The sequence below is a fragment of the Petaurus breviceps genome, unplaced genomic scaffold (genome assembly GCF_028583685.1).
Source record: "Petaurus breviceps papuanus isolate PSGF00001 unplaced genomic scaffold, PetGlider_PUasm1.0 77, whole genome shotgun sequence".
In the NCBI taxonomy this organism is placed as follows: Eukaryota; Metazoa; Chordata; class Mammalia; order Diprotodontia; family Petauridae; genus Petaurus; species Petaurus breviceps.
This window is the reverse complement of record NW_027186492.1, coordinates 5,162,724-5,181,055: the sequence shown is the minus strand read 5'-3', so window position 1 is coordinate 5,181,055 and position 18,332 is coordinate 5,162,724. Positions and strand designations below refer to the sequence as shown.

General features: G+C 44.1%; 1 protein-coding gene across 1 annotated transcript in view; it reads left to right on the top strand.

Annotated features, from left to right (window-relative positions):
* The window catches only part of PLA2G4F (phospholipase A2 group IVF), a 33,668-nt gene that overhangs the window by 10,478 nt on the left and 4,858 nt on the right, over positions 1–18,332 (top strand). The window contains exons 6-18 of the mRNA XM_069105821.1: positions 426–468; positions 1,047–1,113; positions 1,798–1,949; positions 3,936–4,040; positions 4,804–4,841; positions 5,204–5,339; positions 8,905–9,041; positions 9,803–10,025; positions 11,735–11,849; positions 12,097–12,234; positions 12,668–12,775; positions 13,634–13,828; positions 15,275–15,441. Of these exons, the coding sequence (XP_068961922.1) occupies positions 426–468; positions 1,047–1,113; positions 1,798–1,949; positions 3,936–4,040; positions 4,804–4,841; positions 5,204–5,339; positions 8,905–9,041; positions 9,803–10,025; positions 11,735–11,849; positions 12,097–12,234; positions 12,668–12,775; positions 13,634–13,828; positions 15,275–15,441 (1,624 nt within the window). The remainder of the gene's footprint in view (positions 1–425; positions 469–1,046; positions 1,114–1,797; positions 1,950–3,935; positions 4,041–4,803; positions 4,842–5,203; positions 5,340–8,904; positions 9,042–9,802; positions 10,026–11,734; positions 11,850–12,096; positions 12,235–12,667; positions 12,776–13,633; positions 13,829–15,274; positions 15,442–18,332) is intronic.

Here is an 18,332-nt window from a genome sequence, read left to right as displayed (position 1 = left end):
TGCACCTCTTTCTAACTGAATGGAAAAAAATCCAAAGAAATATAGCCCTTTTCATAGCATTCTGAGGGATCTACACTCAAGGGATCTGGAGTTTTCCTCACCTACCCTGGATGGAGAACTAGCTCCTTTGTGTGTCAGCACCCTGGGGAAAAGCCCAGTAGCACTGTCCTAGTTACTGCTTTGTGTGCTAGACTAAAGAGGATTTCACTGCCACCCTTGGGTCCACAGACCTAATTCTCAGAAACACCCTGGACTTCTGGGGCTCTAAATCGGGACTAACCAAGACATCCCTGGCATGCTGCTGTTTGGACTTGGCTCTTACCCCAGCTTTGGGAGTGGGGAACCCAGCAACCTGGGCTTGTTCAGCTGTTTAGATTGTGATGTTTTAGTAGCTCCCAGTTACATGAGTTCCTTGTTCTGTGCAGAAATGTGCCTGCCTCTGAAGTCATCACTAATGGGATCCTGGTGGTGAGTAGAGAAGGGGAGTTTTGAGGAGATCCTATTGCTGGATGATGGGCATCTATTTAATCCTTCATTGTACATTTATACATTGTATATTAATCACCAAAGATTAAGATAGAATGATGGAATCATCCTCAGAGGGTTTGGGGAGGCTGTAGGAGCATCATGGGGGGCAACTCAGCTACCAGATTTCTGGGCTTCTGTGATGGCTAAAGGAATTATGAAAACCCATATTTCTCCCTACCAGTTTCTCCTCTCTGTCCCTACTTTAAGAAGGTTTCTGGTGTTAGCCTCTTTACCCCATAACCTTGGCCCATCTGGCCCTTTCATAGGACTGGCTTTCTAGGGTTTCCTGGAGCTCTGAAATTCTGGCAACATTCACTACATCCCTAGGCCAGGTTTCAAAATGAGCTCTTCCTTAGAAACTTGGGAAATGCTGAATGGGAATCCCAAGGGACTGGGTCAGGAGTCCTGAGCATCAAGTCCTGAGTAGGAGTGAAAGGACTACTAAAAGATGCTTTGAGAGGGGTCTCTTCAGCCCACCTGCCTGTCCCTGATTCCTCTGTTCTTCTCCTTATCCATAGGCCCAACCCTGTCTGAGAATCCAAGGCACCATAGAAGAAAAGGCTATTGCCCTGTGGCAAAAAGATGGTGAGTTTCTCTGGCTGTCTTTGGTTTCTTACTTTCTCCTTGGATAGGTTTAAGGCTTTCAGTGGTCTGGTTTTCAAGGAACTGAGATAGAAGGGGAATTTCTTGGAGGATTTATCAATCTCAACCTTTTTTGTGTAATAGCAATAAATAGGACCTAAGTTGCTGGCCCTGAGAGAGAGTCTGGGAGGAAGAGGGTGGGAAGCTTTCTCTCTCCCTTCCAAAAGACCTGAGAGAATCAACATGACCTAGTGGACAGGGCATTTTGACTTGGAGTCAGAAAGACCTGGGTTTGAATCTTGCCTGAGACATTTACTAGCTGTGTGACCCTGAACAAATCAACTAATCTCTCTAAGCCTCAGTTTCTTTATTGGTAAATGAGGAGGTTGGCCTCAGTCACCAAGATTCCTGCTAGCTCTAAATATATGACTCTATACTATCTCTACCTCCCTACTCTGTTCTACCCCTTCCCATTTAACTTCTGTAATATATCACCTTTTCCCTTCCACCATTCTAATTCCCTGTGGATTCCTGGATCACCCACTAGTATTCTAGCCTTGGCCATCAGGAATCCAAGATGGAGCAGGGGGGAGTGCCATCAGTCCAGGGGAACAGGAGCTAGCTGAGGGGCATTTGGTGTCTTTGGGATTACCCCAGAACCTTTCTTCCTTGGCCCTTTGATCTCAGGAGACAGGATGATACAGGTGTCAGTGCCTGGGGCCTACGAGAAGACACAGTCCTTTCCCAAATATTTACCTCCAGAGGAGGGCTCTCCAAACACCTTTGTCTTTCATGTGAACCCTATCCTGCAATCCAGGCTGAACATAGTTTTGCAGCAGGTAAGGGAGGCCTACAACTTTTCTTGGCCCTGTGTACCTCTATTTCCTTATTTTGATTAATATCTTTATCATATTTAACATTTCAGAATGGCAAAGTCCCCATAATTTTTTTTGAGGGAGGGAAGGAATTGACAAATATTTGAATATTTGCTATGTGCTAGGCTTTGGAGGTGGGGGGGAAGGTAGGATGCCAGAGGTGTATGGGTACTGCTTGCAGTCTTGCTGGGACAAGATAAACACACGTGAAAAAAATACTAATGAGATTAGGCATTATACAGTAAGTGTTCAATGAGGACAGAGTTATTGATGGTAGCAAAAGTAGCATAAGTCAGAAGGATGTGGTGTTTAAAAAGTTCGAGAAACGTAATTTCTGGGTAATTAGTCATTTTATTAATAATGATAGCATTTTTAATAGAAGGTTAGTGGCACTCTTGAATGTCAAAGATAATTATGGTGGCAGGCTCATGGCTTATACGCCCTTAGAAGAAGGGTGTTCCTGAGGATGCAATCAACTCTTGAGTGGTTAACCATTAATGAGAGATGGACTTTACAAAGAGAAGTGAACGTACTCTGAATGAAGGGATGAGAGTGACATCATGTCAGCTCTTGGACAGAGAGACGATTCTATACCTAGACCACCTGCTCAGCCTTGGGCAATCTAGAGAAAAGAATCTATTTCTACCCAAGCTTGATTGAGTGGAATTCACCTTATGTTAGAAATTCCTTGTAAGGTTGCATGGTGTCTGACGAAGATTGAGGAGAGTTAATTCAAAGACTGAACTTTGAAATGAGGACTATAGAAAAAAACCAAATTGTTGATTATTAATTATCATTTCTGTCATGGAGTTGGAAACCAGACTGCCAAAGGGGTCCATGACATAAAGACAGTTAAGAACTCTTGACCCAAGACAGATCGCTGACCTGCATGGGTAGAAGAAATTTCTTCATCCATTAGCCAGTGAGCAAGGGTTTATTAAGTGCCCACTGTGGGCTAGGCTCTGTGATAGGTGCTAGAGACATAAAGCAAGGGAAAAAACTTTCCTTGTTGTTTGGGAACTCACAGTCTAATGGGGGAGACATCTTGAAAACAAATATATACAAGCAAGATATGTACAGGATGGGTTTGAGACATTCAACAGAGGAAAGATGCTAGAATTTAGGAGTATTGGGAAAAGCCCCTTATAGAAGTTGGAATTTTAGCTGGGACTGGAAGGAAGCCGGGAGGCAGAGATGAGTGGGGAGAGAATTCCAGGCATGATAGACAGCCACTGAAAATACACAGGACATAGATTTTCTTGTTTGAGTAACAGATGGAAAACCATTGTTACTAGATCACAAAGTACTTGGAGCTAGGCAAGGTGTAAGAAAACTGGAAAAATAGGAGGGGACCAGGTTAAAAAAGTCTTTGAATGCCAAACAGAAGATTTTCTATTTGATCCTAGAGGTGAAAGGGGTCTGCTAGAGTTTAGCAAGGGTGGGAAGAGTGGTCAGACTTATGCATTGGGCAGATCACTTTGACAGCAGAGTGGAGGTTAGACAGAAGGAGGGCAAGAGACCCACCAGTTGACTATTGTAACAGTCCAGGTGTGAGGTAATGGAGGGCAGTGTCAGAGGAGAATGAGTCACATAGGACAGATGGTAAGAAGGTAGACGTGACAGGCCTTGGTAAGACATTGGATCTGGGGGATAGTAGTGAGAGAGAGTGAGGAGAGCCAAGGATGATACCTGGGTGACGGGGAGAATGGTGGTGTCCTTCATAGTAAAAGGGAAGTTTGAAAGAAGGGAGGATTTTGGGGAAAATATAACGAGTTCACCAGGAGGTGCCCACACCAGTGAAATCATAGGTCTGGGAAAACAAACAAACAAACAGTGTATTATTCAAAAGCTCCTAATCTGGGGCAATTTTTTCTTGGGGACCCTGGTGGTCTCTGCCTTCAACTTCTGTTTCATCCTAACCCATCTTGCTGGCTGTTTCCTTTCCCCCAGAGTCCTGAACTGGAGACCCAAGCCAGGATACTGGGTAGAGAGGAGATACCCCTTTCCTCATTGCCCCTGGACCAGGAGGTGCAGCATTTGGTGACTCTGGGAGAGGTAAAATCCTGACATTGGAGGTCCCAGGTGTCCCAGATCATGCAAATCTCATCATCTCTGCATGTCCCCTCACTTGCCAAAGTGGAGCCTGGGAGCGGTTTATGTAGAGTTCAGGCCCAGGAGGATGAGAAGCAGTTCTTAGGATCTATCATCTTGTCTGGGCAGTGCTAACTGTAAAGGCAGGGTGGAAGGAAGGTGTGGCAATATGTGACAGTTTACCAGACTGGGCAGACCCAGTACTGACTCTGGACCTACCTGGATTAAAATTCTGCTTCTTAACACATGCTGTGTGACCCTGGACTGGTCACTGAACTTCTCTGGGACTCAGTTCCTAATTTGTAAAATTAGGCTACACTAAATGACCTCTCTTAGCCCTTTAAGGTTTAAAAGGCCCTTCACAAATATTATCTCATTTTATCCTCGCAACAACCCTGGGATATATTATTATCCTCATTTGACAGATGAGGAAACTGAGGCTGAGAGGTTAAAAAAAAGAAGGTAAGAGTCTGAGGCAGAATTTGAACTCGTGTCCTCCTGACTCCAGATCCAGTGATGTCTTTCTCCATAATCCCACCGGGCTGCCTCTAACCCTAAATCTATGATCCCAAGAGTTACTCTGGAAATGAGTTCTGGCATTGGGGGCTAGGACTGCAGAGGGAGAAAGGGTGAAGATTGTAGTGGTGGGTGGAGCACAGTCTCTCTAGGGGAGGGGTATGTAGACATAGGCCAGATGCTGTAGATCAGGCCTGTTTTTCTGTTTCAGGGGTCTGAGCTGAATCTGAGCCTCAAGGCAGAAGTAAGGTGAGGTGACTCTGGGGGAAGATGGGCAACAGCTGTCCAGGGCTGAGTCCCCAGGCAGTACACTGGGCCATCTCTCTGAGCTCTCCTGTCTCTATCCACCACCCTCTTCCCTTTGCTATGCTCTCCCCATTTCTGCTGAGTTCAGGCTGTCCAACACAGGCCCATGGGGTTTGATTAGTTGGGAAATCTCTCTTCTTCCTGGGGACCCCTTGGGTTCTGTCTATGGGAAACAGCAGATCTGGGCCTATACTGGAGCTGCTTCTATAGAGAGGGAGGGAGGGGGTCCTCTGGGCAAGAAGGAGCCTCATTTTGCCCTCCCAGCTTTGTATGCTTTCCCACCTCTCTTCTCCCATGGAGGGCAGCTCCAGGAACCTTGATCTTCGCCTTGGTTTTGACCTGTGCAAAGGGGAGCAGATGTTCTTGGACAAGAGGAAACAAGTGGTGTCGAAGGCTCTACAGAAGGTGCTGGAATTGGACGAAGCCCCCCGGAATGATCAGGTGTGGAATACAGCTTCTGGACCACAGGGCCAGTGGGACCTTATTACCTTGGGGTGATAGCCTTGTCCTTGTATACCTGGTGCATTCTCACAGTGCCCTTAGTTCAACATGCAAACAATTATGTACAAACGAATTATATACAGAATAAATGGAAATAATCACCAGAGGGAAGGCACTAACATTTAGGAGGATTGGAAATGTGAGTGAGAGTGGGAGCAGGAGCGGGGGAAGGGGACAGGAAGGAGGAAAGGGAGAGGGAGAGAGAGAGAGAGAGGGAGAGGGAGTGGGAATGGAAGAGGGGGACAGAGAGAAAGAGGGAGAGGGAGGGGGAGAGACAGAGACAGAGAGAGAGGGAGAGGGGAGAGGGAGAGAGTCTTTGGGGTACATGACTTAGATCACCCAATTCTTGGTCAAAGAAACATCAATTTCCATAAGTACCTGTCTTGATAAAAATCAGCATTTTCCCAGACCTGTCTGAGCAAACACAGTGAGCAGGAATACCATATCTATTAGCCCAAACTTAGGATTTCTTTTACTGTCTGATTAGATCTTGGCCTGAGTAAATCTTTAAGAGAGAGTTTCCACACTGGTTGGTTTTTGGATGAAGAAGTAGAAAAGGAGAAAAACCTTGGTCTGAATGTAATAATTAGTTATTAAATACAAGAGAGAAACATTCATTTCTAACAGAACTGTCTCCCTCACTCCCTCCCCACCCTGTACTAAAAAAGGCCACCATTCCACACACACATACACACATATGTATATAGTATGTAAAACCATACTAAACGTACTTCTATTTATCAATTCTTTCTCTGGAAGTGGATACCATCTTCCCTCATAGGTCTTTTATAGATGATTTGAATATTTTTTTTTTTTGCTTTTTGGAGGGCAATTGGGGTTAAGTGACTTGTCTAAGGTCACACAGCTAGTAAGTGTTAAGTGTCTGAGCCCAGATTTGAACTCAGGTTCTACTGACTCCAGGACCTGTGCTCTATTCACTGTGCCACCTAGCCACCCCTGTTGATTTAAATATTTACAATACTCAGAGTGGTTCAGTCATTGACAGTTATTCTTTGAACAGTCTTGCTGCTGCTGTATCCAATTATTTCTCGATTCCACTCATTTCATTCTTCGTTATTTCCTGCAAGTCTTTCCATGTTTTTCTAGAATCAGCCAGCTCATCATAACAGCAATCCATCACAATCATATACTGCATTTCAAGCCATTCTTCAGGTGATGGGGATTCCCTCAATTTCTAGTCATTTGCCACCACAAAGAGAGCTACGATATCTATATTTTCAAACATCTTCAGGGGTAGGGAGCCTGTATCCTCAAAGCTGCACATGACCCTCTAGGTCCTTGAATGAGGTCTTTTGACTGAATCCAAACTTTACAGAACAAATCTCCTTACTTAATAAAAGGATTTGTTCTGTGAAACTCAGACTCAGTCAAAAGGCTGTACCCAAGGATCTAGAAGGCCAATGTGGCGTCGAGGCCACAGGTTCCTCAATCCTGATTCTAGGTTCTTTTCCTTTTTCCCTGACCACCTTAGAAAACAGACCTAATAGTCGTATACATTTCAGTCTTTAAAGGCATTCATTGTCCAAAGCTGTATGAACTTAAGTTTTCTCAGATGAATGAATGGAGGGTGGGGGATGGGGAGACAGTAAACAAATAATAAAATGTTAAAAAGATGAGGCCAGATCTCTGAGCAGCCAGATAAAAAAGGAGCAGTAAATCAAAGTTTATTCCAGCTATAATACAGGTGAGGCAGCTGAATGATGCAGTGGATAGAGACCTGGACTTCGAATCAGGAAGACTCATCTTCCTGAGTTCAAATCCAGCCTCAGACACTTACTAGCTGTGTGACCCTGGGCAAGTCACTTAACTCATACTTTCCAACTCCATTTCCTTGTGCCTACCTAAACCAGAGATAAATCCAAGATACTCATAATCTGTCCCACTTTATTAAGATCTTAGCTGTCAGAGTCATGAAATGATAACACTGACTTCAGTGACCCCAACAAGCTAGACTTTCTCCCCAAATCTTCCTCAGGTGGTCCAAGAGTAGCACCATCTGCAAATGTGGAGCTTGGTTTAGTAGAATCTATATGGATAAAGTGCTGGGCCTGAAGTCAGGAAAACTCATCTTCAAAGACTTACTTCTTCAAGTCTGATCTCAGACTGTGTGACCCTGGGCAAATCATTTCACCCTGTTTACCTCAGTTTCCTCATCTGTCAAATGAACTAGAGAAGGAAATGGCAAAACACTCCAGTATTTTTGCCATGAAAAGCCCAAATGGGGTCACAGAGAGCCGGAACAATTGAACAACAATGAAAAAGTGATGCAGGTTGTTCTGGCTTTAAGGCAGCATTGTATGGTATCCTTCTGAATTTATTCCCCAGATAATCTGTTGAACTTGTCTCCCCACAAAAGGGGCCATCTGCGTTTGAATCACATAGCAGTGAACAAACAGACTAAAGAACTTTAGAAATAGCTGTAGCAGGACATGACTGTGATTCTAGCATATCAAGACAAATACTGCCATTACCGTTAGTATTTGGAGGATAAATTCTTGTTGTAAATGCAGTCCTAAGTGCTTGAAGAAGGGGGTTGTGTGTAGGAAAATAAATTTCCCCTCCATTTCTTCAAAATATACAACACCCTGACATAGGTTGATATTGGGTCCTATAATTGTGACTTGCTAAATGAAACATTTTATCCCCAACTGGACTTGCAGAACAATGTCCTGAAGGGCTTTGGGTCAAATCATAAGTTCCTTTTATTTTATTTTGGAGGGGGGAGGGGAGGGCAATTGGGGTTAAGTGACTTGCCCAAGGTCGCACTGCTAGTAAGTGTGTCAAGGTCGGATTTGAACTCAGGTCCTCCTGACTCCAGGACCTGTGCTCTATTCTCTGAGCCCACCACCTAGCCACCCCCACAAGTTCCTTTTAATCAGTTTTAGTGCCTTGGTGGGGTTTTTTGTTTATGGCTTTTAGACTGATGGCATTTTCTTGGTGGGTAGAAGAGGGAAGGGAGAATCTTGTGGATTTCTGTGTTTCCTCAATTACTTTGGATTTGGTCTCGTCCCCAGCCCATCTACATGTGCTGCCCCATCTCTCATCTCTGTCTTTGCATTGGTGGTCCCCAGTACTTAGAACGATCTCTCCCTCCTTATCTCTGCGCCTTGGAATCGCCGGTTTCCTTCAGAATTCAGTTCAAACATCATCTTCAGACATGAGGCCTTCCCCCCCCCCCTACTCCCTCTGCCCTTCCACCCACCCTTAGTGCTCTTCCTCCCCAAAGTACCTTAATTTATTTTGTATCTATTGTGTAGTTTGATCTCCATTAGAATGTAAATTCCTCTAGCTGCAGTTATTTTCTTTTTGTCTTTGTGTCTCTGGCACTTAGCAGAGGGCCTTAGCACATAGCAGGCAATCAAGCCGTAAAGTTATTGATGTCTCACTGTGTGCCAGGCACCATGCTAAGCACCAGGTATGCAAAAAGAGGCAAAGACAGTTCTTTAATACATATTTGATTGATTGATTTTTGTCTGATCTTCAGGTACCGGTGGTAGCTGTGCTGGGCACTGGGGGTGGGACCAGAGCCATGACATCCTTGTATGGCAGCCTGACTGGGCTACAGGACCTGGGTTTCCTGGATACTGTGACCTACCTAAGCGGAATCTCAGGTTCTACCTGGTAGGTGACTGTAGCACCAATGCAATATTCACAACAACTGTAAATATGCCAGCATAGTGCTCAATCTCAAAATATAACAGATTTTCCATATAGAAAACAGAAGCAAAACATTTATTCAGATACCAGAAAACCAAATCCTAGCACCAGGAAACCAAGTCCATCAGAGCAACATAGAAGTTAATACACTACAACAGAGCAGAGTGCCACACCATTCTTTAGCCTTCCCACAAACAAACATTTACTCACAAGCCTAATTCTCTGCTTGCCTGCTGTCTTTTCTTCTCCCTCTGTCTAGCTGCTCTGACTCTCAGCTTCCTGTGGGCTCTGCTCCACCCTTCAATAAACTCCTTTTACCACAGGTTTCATGTGATTATATTCAGCCTATTAGGGGGCAGGGAAGGTCTTCAAATTCCCATTCCCATTATAGTGACAGACAAGAGGACCAGAGGGCTCTGATTCCTTCAGCTTGGGAGCTGTCCTATCTTCCCAAGGACTCAGGAGTGAATGTCCTTGATGGGGTCAGGTACCACTGAGGAGGTAGCTTGTATCATAACACTTCTACTGAATGGGAAATGGCTTCAGTGCCCAGGAATGCTCATATCCATAAGTTCAGGTTCCTGCCTCATGAATGGAACCAGACACAAATAAGAGTTGGGTGGCAGTGACCCCTGGTGTTTTGGGCTTGACTATGCCTCCTTTCTCCTTTCTCCTCCCTCCATCACCATCTCAGACCTGCAATGATGATGCTCCCTGTTCTCCAGGTGCATTTCCACCATCTACAAAGACCCTGCTTGGTCCCAGACATCACTGCAGGGCCCAACAAGGCAAGCAAGAAACTTTGTGTGCAGCACCAAAACAGGAGCCTTCTTGTCTGACCAATTGCGCTATTATAGCCAGCAGCTGATGGCCCGAGAGAATAGTGGTCTTAACGCATCTCTCATTGACCTTTGGGGTCTCCTTATTGAGTATTTCCTGTATCAGGAGGTATGAGAAGGGCTAGGGGAGGAGGTGGGGCCGAGGGAGGCAGATTCCCCTCTGGGCAGTCAAAGTGATTTCCCATTCCTCATTGTTTCTTGACTCTCTTTAAAAAAAAAAAAATACTTAAGGGGAGGCTAGGTGGTACAGTGAATAGAGCACCAGCCCTTGGAGTCAGGAGGACCTGAGTTCAAATGTGGCCTCAGACACTTAACACAAAAAACTAGCCATGTGATCTTGGGCAAGTCACTTAACCCCAGTTGCCCTCCAGAAAGCAAAAATAAAAATAAAAGGATACTTTAAAAAAATTTTACTCAATTTTAAATTAATAAACATTTATTTTCTCTCCCATTTTCTCCCTCTTAATCCCCATTCCCCCAAATCAAAGCAAAACCATTGTAACAAATATGCATAATTAAACAAAAATCATGGATTTGGCCATATCCTAAATATACATGTCTCATTTTGTACCTGGAATCAATCACTTGTTTATTAGGAGGTGGGTTGCATGTCTGATGATTGCATTGATAGGAGTGCTAATGTCTTTGAAAATTACAGTTATCCCTTCCATATCATGGGGTTGGGGTACAGTGCCCCCACAATCTGAAAATCCACATAAAATTTTTTGGTCCTATGTTTGTACCTGAGAAGTCTGAATTTTTTTCCTTTTTCTTTTATGTGGTGTTCATAGTACTTTATTGTGAAATTTGGGTTGATATTATACATATGATATTATATATATATATTATACATTTCTGAATTTCTAAATTTTTTCTATCTCATCTACTGACCTTCTTGTATTATCTGTGGCTTTCACAAAACTCCCAAGAAATTCCCATTTAATTTCTTATGCCCGCCCCCCCACCAGGATCTATCAAAACCATGATGGGAAAAGTTATGATATAGAAAGGATAACTGTATTTGTCTTTTTTTTTTTTGCTTTTTGGAGGGCATTTGGGTTTAAGTAACTTGCCCAAGGTCACATGGCTAGGTTTTTTGTTTGTGTGTGTTAAGTGTCTGAGGCTGGATCTGAACTCAGGTCCTTCTGACTCCAGGGCCAGCACTCTACTCACTGTGCCACCTAGCCTCCCCATGTATTTGTCTTTATAATGTTGTTACTGTATAAATTGTTTTCCTTGTTCTGGTCACTTTATTCTTTACCAGTTCATACAAGTCTTTCTAGGTTTCTCTGAAACTTTCCTTTTCATCATTTCTTATAGCACAGTAGTATTTCATCACATTCTTATACCATAATTTGTTTAGTTATTCCTCAACTGTTGAGTATCCCTTCTTTGCCACTACAGAGAAAACTTATGAATATAGATCCTTTTTCTTTTATCTTTTTGTAGCATAGGCCTAGTAGTGGTATTTGTGGGAGAACCTGGGAACTTGGGTTATGCTCCTTTAATCCAAGATACCAAGGTGCCTGGCAGTGGGCCTTTGTAACCCTGGTGTCTAGAAGGAAATAAGCAACCTCTAGAAAACTGGCCTCAAAAATCCAAACCAACAAAATGAGGGTGGACATCACATCCCGAGATTATAAGAAACCAATAACCTGGCTTGGAGCATCCTGGGAGCGTGTGCACCTACCTCAAGGCCACAAAGGGATGGTTGGAGGTGGGGGAGTGAGACAGAAGCAACCAAGTCCAAAAGCAGGAGGGCTGAACTTCCAGTCTTTCTGCCTAGAAGGCCGAACCCCCTTCTTTTGTCCTGCCCAGGAAAACCCAGTCAAGTTGTCTGACCAGCGGGCAGCAGTCGTTCAGGGTCAGAATCCCTATCCCATCTATGCAGGCATCAACGTCCATAGGAATATATCCAGCCAGGATTTCGCAGGTTTCTTGGGTTGGGGAGAGTGGTGGAAGTTGGGGCAGGAGTGATCCCCATAGAGAGTGGAGGGGGAATTATCACTGGGAAGGGTATGATAGGAAGGTGGTAGATGTTGGGGTACAGCCATAAAATGGGGCTATGGGAAGATTGAGGAGAGAGTCATTCCCCCTTTCAAATACAAGGGATGGAGGATGGGAAGAAGGGCCCTTTCACCTGAAGGTTCTCTGGGTAATTCTCCCTCCATCCTTTTTAGAGTGGTGTGAGTTCACTCCCTATGAGGTTGGCTTTCCCAAATACGGGGCTTTTGTCCCCACAGAGTTATTTGGCTCCGAATTCTTCATGGGGCGTCTGCTTAGGTCTTGGCCAGAGCCCCGAATCTGCTACCTGCAAGGTGAGTTCAGTGATAGAAGTAGGCATGGTTGAAGAGGAGTCAAGGCTCAGCGTCAAGCACTGTACCCACTGTCTCATAGGGCAGTGGTGTCAAATCCAAATAGAAATGAGGGCCACTAAACTGTCTGTAAGGATCCCTGCTACCACCTATTGACTTCTTTTTAAAATGTAATATAATCTATATTTTATTTATTATTTTGTTAAAATTTCCCAGTTATATTTTAATCTGGTTTGGGCTGGCAGCATTCAGGAGTATTGTGGGGCCATGTATTTTGATATCTCAGCCACAGGGGACTCCTCCTGCATATGTGGGGTGGGGTGCTAGACAGAGGAGTAGGAAAGAAGGAATGAATTGTGGTTTGGGTTCTGGAGCCAGGGACAAAGTGCCATGAACACAAGCATCTCCTTCCTTGCCTACACCTCTCCTTCTGCAGGTATGTGGGGTAGCGCCTTTGCTATCAACCTGGATGAGATCTTCCAGAGGACAATTGGCTCCGGGGTCAGCTTCCTGGACTCTCACAGAAGTAGCATTAATGAAAAAGGTGGGAATGGGAGGGGTGGCAGAAAAAGGGGAGGAGAGGGAGGGGATTGACCAGAAAACTGACTGCCCTTTGGTTCCTGTTCCTGGGGACCTTGGTAGAGAGTGAGGAGAGGAGAGAGTCAATAAAGAATCCAGATATTGGACTGAATTCAGGGAGCTTCTAAAACAGAAGTCTGGAGGGGAAAAAGAAGTGGGGGAGGAAAGAGGTAGAATACAGAGGAGCTCAAGGCCTGACCTAGATCTGGTGCATTCTAAAACCAGAACCTTGACCAGGCAACTCTTAGTGGACAATTGTGTTGAAACACCGTTCACCACTATATTCCTCCCTCCATCTGTTCCATCTCTATCTTCCTTCTCCCCTCCCCTGCTAGGATTTGTGCAGTAGAGAGAGTGCTGGGCCTGGACTCAGGAGCATTCGAGTTTAAATCTAACCTCAGACACTTACTAGCTGTGCAAGTCTGGCAACTTCTAATTTGCCTCAGTTTTCCTCATCTGTAAAATGGGGATAATAACACCTATTGCGGTGAGGATCAAATGAGATAATATTTATAAAAGTGCTTAGCACAGTGCCTGGCACTATGTAAATAAGCACTATGTAAATGTTAGCTATTATTATTTTTATTAACCTATCTTTGCCTCAGTTTCCTCAACTGTAAAATGGGGTTCTTAAGAGCACATACCTCCCAGGGTTGTTATGAGGACCAAGTAAGATGATAATTGTAAAATGCTTAGCACGTTACATAAATGCTACTTGTTTTTATTATTATATTAAAAAATTAAAAAACATTATTTATTATTATTATGCCTACCATCTTACTTCTAATTCTGCCTTGTCCTCATCCTTATTCTCTCCCTTCAGATGACTGTGAGACCTTACAGCTGCTGGACCCAGCCCGGTTAAAGACCCAGCTCTATGTCCCACAAGGCATTTTCACCCAGACCATTTTGGATATCTTCACCTCCCGCTTCACTGCTGGGGAAAACTTCAATTTTATCCAAGGACTTTGCCTGCACGAACACTACACTGAGAGCAAGGAATTTTTAACCAAGAAAGGTGACTTCCCCCAAAGACTGACACTCAATCAGCCTTCGTGTTTGTGGATTTGTCTTCTCTGAGTGTCAGTGCTGAGTAATGAACAGGAGATAAGGGTTAAGGGGGTGTTTTGTTAGATTCTGATCTTGTGTGTGTGTGTGGTGTCTGTGGGGGGGGTGCTTTTCTCTCATAGCCAGAGGGGATTCTGGGAGAGGGCAGAAGGGAGTGACCATGAGTTCAGATCTGTGCCCCAAGCCTCACATACATATCTTGCATGTTAGTCTAGATGCAGAACCTGCGGCCTTGAGGCCGCATGTGGCCTTCTAGGTCCTTAAGTGCAGCCCTTTGAATCCAAATGCTTAGATTCTTCAAAGGGTCCCACTTGAGGACCTAGAGGGTCACATGTAGCCTCAAGGCCACATGTCCCTTGTAATCTGTGTGTGGGAAGTGAAAATTTTTGCTAGGTAGACATGTCAAACATCAGCTAATACCGTGTTTCCCCGATAATAAGACACTGTCTTATTATTTTTTTGGACAGAAAAACACCAGAGGGCTTATTATCAGGGGAGGGCTTATTTTAATGAACATTGACAGCAATTTTAATAAACAGGTAAATGTGAACAAAAAAATGTACCTTTATTCAATAAGCAAATCACTGGGGAAGAACAGGATGACATGCTCACTGCTGCAGCTCTGATTGGATGCAGCTCGGAGCATGGCGTGCGTTTCACGGGGGGGAGGGGGAGGACGGTGCATACAGAGGATACCGTAATGTAGCATGTAGTGCAGGGGATCACCTTCACTACAGTAGCAATCTCAATAGGGCTTATTTTCGGGGGAGGGCTTATTTTAGAGGAATCTTACACAGTAAGGGGAGGGCTTATTTTCGGGATAGGTCTTATTATCGGGGAAACACGGTAATAATAATAATAATAACAGCATTTACAAAGTGCTTTAAGCTTTGCAAAGCTCTTTTACATGTTATCTCATTTGATCCTCACTACAATCCTGTAAGGAAGGTGCTTTTATTATCCCCTTTTACAGAAGAAGAAACTGAGGCTGAGAGATGTCAAATGACTTGCCCAGGGTCATATTCTACTAGCAAGTATCTGAAACACAATTTAAGCTTAGGTCTTCCCAACTCTATATCCTGACCCTCAATCTACTGTACTGCCTAGGTTCTCAAAAATGTTTGGCGTAAGGTCTGGCTCATAGTAGGCATTTATTAAATCTTCCCTCCCTTCCTTCCTCCCTCCCTTCCTCCCTTCTTCCCTTCCTCCCTACCTCCCTACCTCCCTTCCTCACTTCCTCCCTACCTCTCTTCTTCACTACCTCCCTTCCTCCCTTCTTCCCTACCTCCCTTCCTCCCTTCTTCCCTTCCTCCCTTCCTCCCTTCTTCCCTTCCTCCCTTCTTCACTTCTTCCCTTCCTCTCTCCCTCCCTCCCTCCCTTTCTTCCTCCCTTCCAGTCAACCACCCAGATGCTCTTCCCAATAAGCTAACACCCATGAAGAAGTTTCTCCACCTGGTAGATGGAGGCTTTGCCATCAACTCTCCATTCCCACTGGTGCTGCTGCCTCAGAGAGATGTGGATGTTATCTTGTCCTTCGACTACTCCTTGGAAACTCCATTTGAGGTAGGACTTGAGGCGTGTGTGTGAGTGTGTGTGTGTGTGTGTGTGTGTGTGTGTGTGTGTGTGATGCTCCAGCAGTCAAACTTGGCTCATTTTGAGAGTCACTTCACCCTTCCCTGGAAATGTTGGGTTTCTGTGCAGATGCTTATGAATGGGTGCATTTCCTGGAGAGGCCATGGTGAATGCACTGGTAGTGGGGGCTCTGGCCACAGAAATGGGTGTGATTCATGAGTAGCTTTAGCTAGAATGTGGCCAGCACATTGAAAACTCTCGATAAATGCTGTTGATTGATTGAACAGACCCAGGTTTTGGGGGAGGGGGAGAAGGAGTTACTGAGCTTATTTTAAGGATGGCAGATGTGGGTTCCGAGGAGGAGAAAGAATTGTTCCACTGAGGGGAAGTCCTTTGGGGAAGAGGGATGGTTGTTAGGGTGGAGAAGGAAGCTGAAGATGGGGTGGGAGGAGGGAAGAGAGTGGCCAAAGGTGTTCCATTCAGGGTTAGCACAAGATCCTTTACTTGTACAGATCCCACATCAGCTTTGTTTAGAGTCACTTTTATTTCATGGTGATAACAAAGTTGGTGATGAGCCCCTCTGACCCTGTCTTCATGTCTCACAAGCTTAAAAAGAGGCAGCTAGGCAGTTCAGTGAGTGATTAGAGTACTGGACTTGACATCAGGAACCCCTGAGTCCAAATCCCATCTCAGATACTTATTTGACTATGTAAACCTGGGCAAGTCACCTAACCTCTCTCTTAGCTTCTTCATTTCTAAAACACAGGGGGTAATAATAATAATAATAGTAGCACCTACCTCCCAGGGTAGTTGTGAAGATCAAAAAAGATAATACAGCATTTATGCTTTAATAACTTGCAACTGCACTAAGACTTTTGGGACACTCTGAATATGTAAGAGTGCTTAGGAAATCTTAAAGTATAATATAAATGCCAGCTGTTAGTAAAACCTTTCCCTCAATCCCATCCTTTATAGAAAGGGGCTAAAACAGGATGACCTCTGAGTGGAAAGAAACTCAGAAGGCCTCTAGTACAATCCCCATTTGAACAAGAATCACCTTCATGAGATATACAGCAAGTAGTCATTCAGGCTTTGTTTAAAGATCTCAAGGGACAGGAACCCTAGAGCACTATACCCTTCCACTCTGGGATAACTATCACCATGAAGATTTTCCTTGCATTAAATGGAAGTTTATCTCTACAGTTTCAACCCATTCTTCCTCCTACTTCTGCTTTCTGTGATCAAGCAGGAAAACTTGAATCCATCTTCCACATACAGCCCTCCAAATACTGGGAGAATAGCCATCTTGTCCTCATCTCCCTTCCTTCTCCCTCCCCCACCTCAGTCTTCTTAACATCCCAAGTCCCCTCCACCGATCTTACCGATTCCCTTTGCTCACCCTGAGTACAGAGCCCCCACTGTAGACAGCATTGGTCTGTACTGTTGCACGTCCAACACAACGGCAAAAGGAATTTGGATCAAACAGGAAACAAACAGAAAGCCCACAGAACATTAATGTAATGAACAGCAGAAATTACATTCAGGGAGGTGGCAGATGAACATCACTGCAGAACTTGGAAGTGGTGGCGCCAGACAAGATGCGTATTTATTGTCTTAAACACTTCACAAAGTGTACAAAGTATTTATAAGGCACTTGACCAGTTTTCTCTCAGATGTAAGCCCAAACCGATCTTTTGTTGTTTAATTGTGTCTGACTCTTTGTGATCCCCATTTGGAGTTTTCTTAGCAAAGATACTAAAGTGGTTTGCCATTTCCTTCTCCAGATCATTTTACAGATGAGGCAAACGAGGAGTTCAGTGATTTTCCCAGGGTCACACAGCTAGTAAATGTCTAAGACTGGATTTGCACTCAGGTCCGCCTGACTCCAGTCCCAGTGCTCTTTCCGCTGAGCCACCTACTTGCCCACACAGCTACTTTTCTTAGCAGAACACATGACATATTGATTACCAAAAGGTAAGAACAGCAGTGACTCTTTTTTTTTTTTTAAAGCAATCGGGGTTAAGTAACTTGCTCAAGGTTACACGGCCAGTTATTATGTCTGGGTGTGGTGCTGAGTATCTGAGCCCGGATTTGATCCCCAGGTCATCCCGACACTGGAGCCGGTGCTCTTACTCACTGAGCCACCTGGCCGCCCCGAACAGCAGTGACTCTTACAAATATAGACCCTTAGTGTCCTTTTTATAAAAGATTCACAGAACGTATCATGAAAAGAATCATGACACAAGATTGCATCATGTTGTATACGATACAATGATGCAGCCACGCTTCACATAATTTCTGTTCATTACATTAATGGTGTGAGTTTTGTTTTTTGTCTGATCGAAATTACTTCTGTCATTATGTTGGACTGATTGTACATGTTGTCCAGACATAGGAAAACAACTTATCATTTGTGGAAAAAAAGAATGTGCCTCAAAGTCTCAAGGATATAAAATATAACTTATTATTGACTCAGTAATTATTAAACCAGGGCAGCTAGGTGGTACAGTGGATAGAATGCTGGGCCTGGAGTCAGGAAGATTCATTCTCCTGAGTTCAAATTCAGCCTCAGATACGTACTAGCTATGTGACCCTGGACAAGTCACTTCACCCTTTTTGCCTCCATTTCCTCATCTGTAAAATGAGCTAGAGAAGGAAATGGCAGATCACTGCAGTATCTTTGCTAAGAAAACCCCAAATGGGGTCATGAGGAGTTGAATACAACTGAACAATTATTAAACAAAATGGTCTAAAAGGACCATACCATCTAGACTGCCTTTGTTGATTCATCTACTATAAATATATGAAATAGACCCAAGTACAGTGAGAATTAGAGCTGGAGTATTAAAAAACTATTCTTTATTAAAAGCACTGATACACTA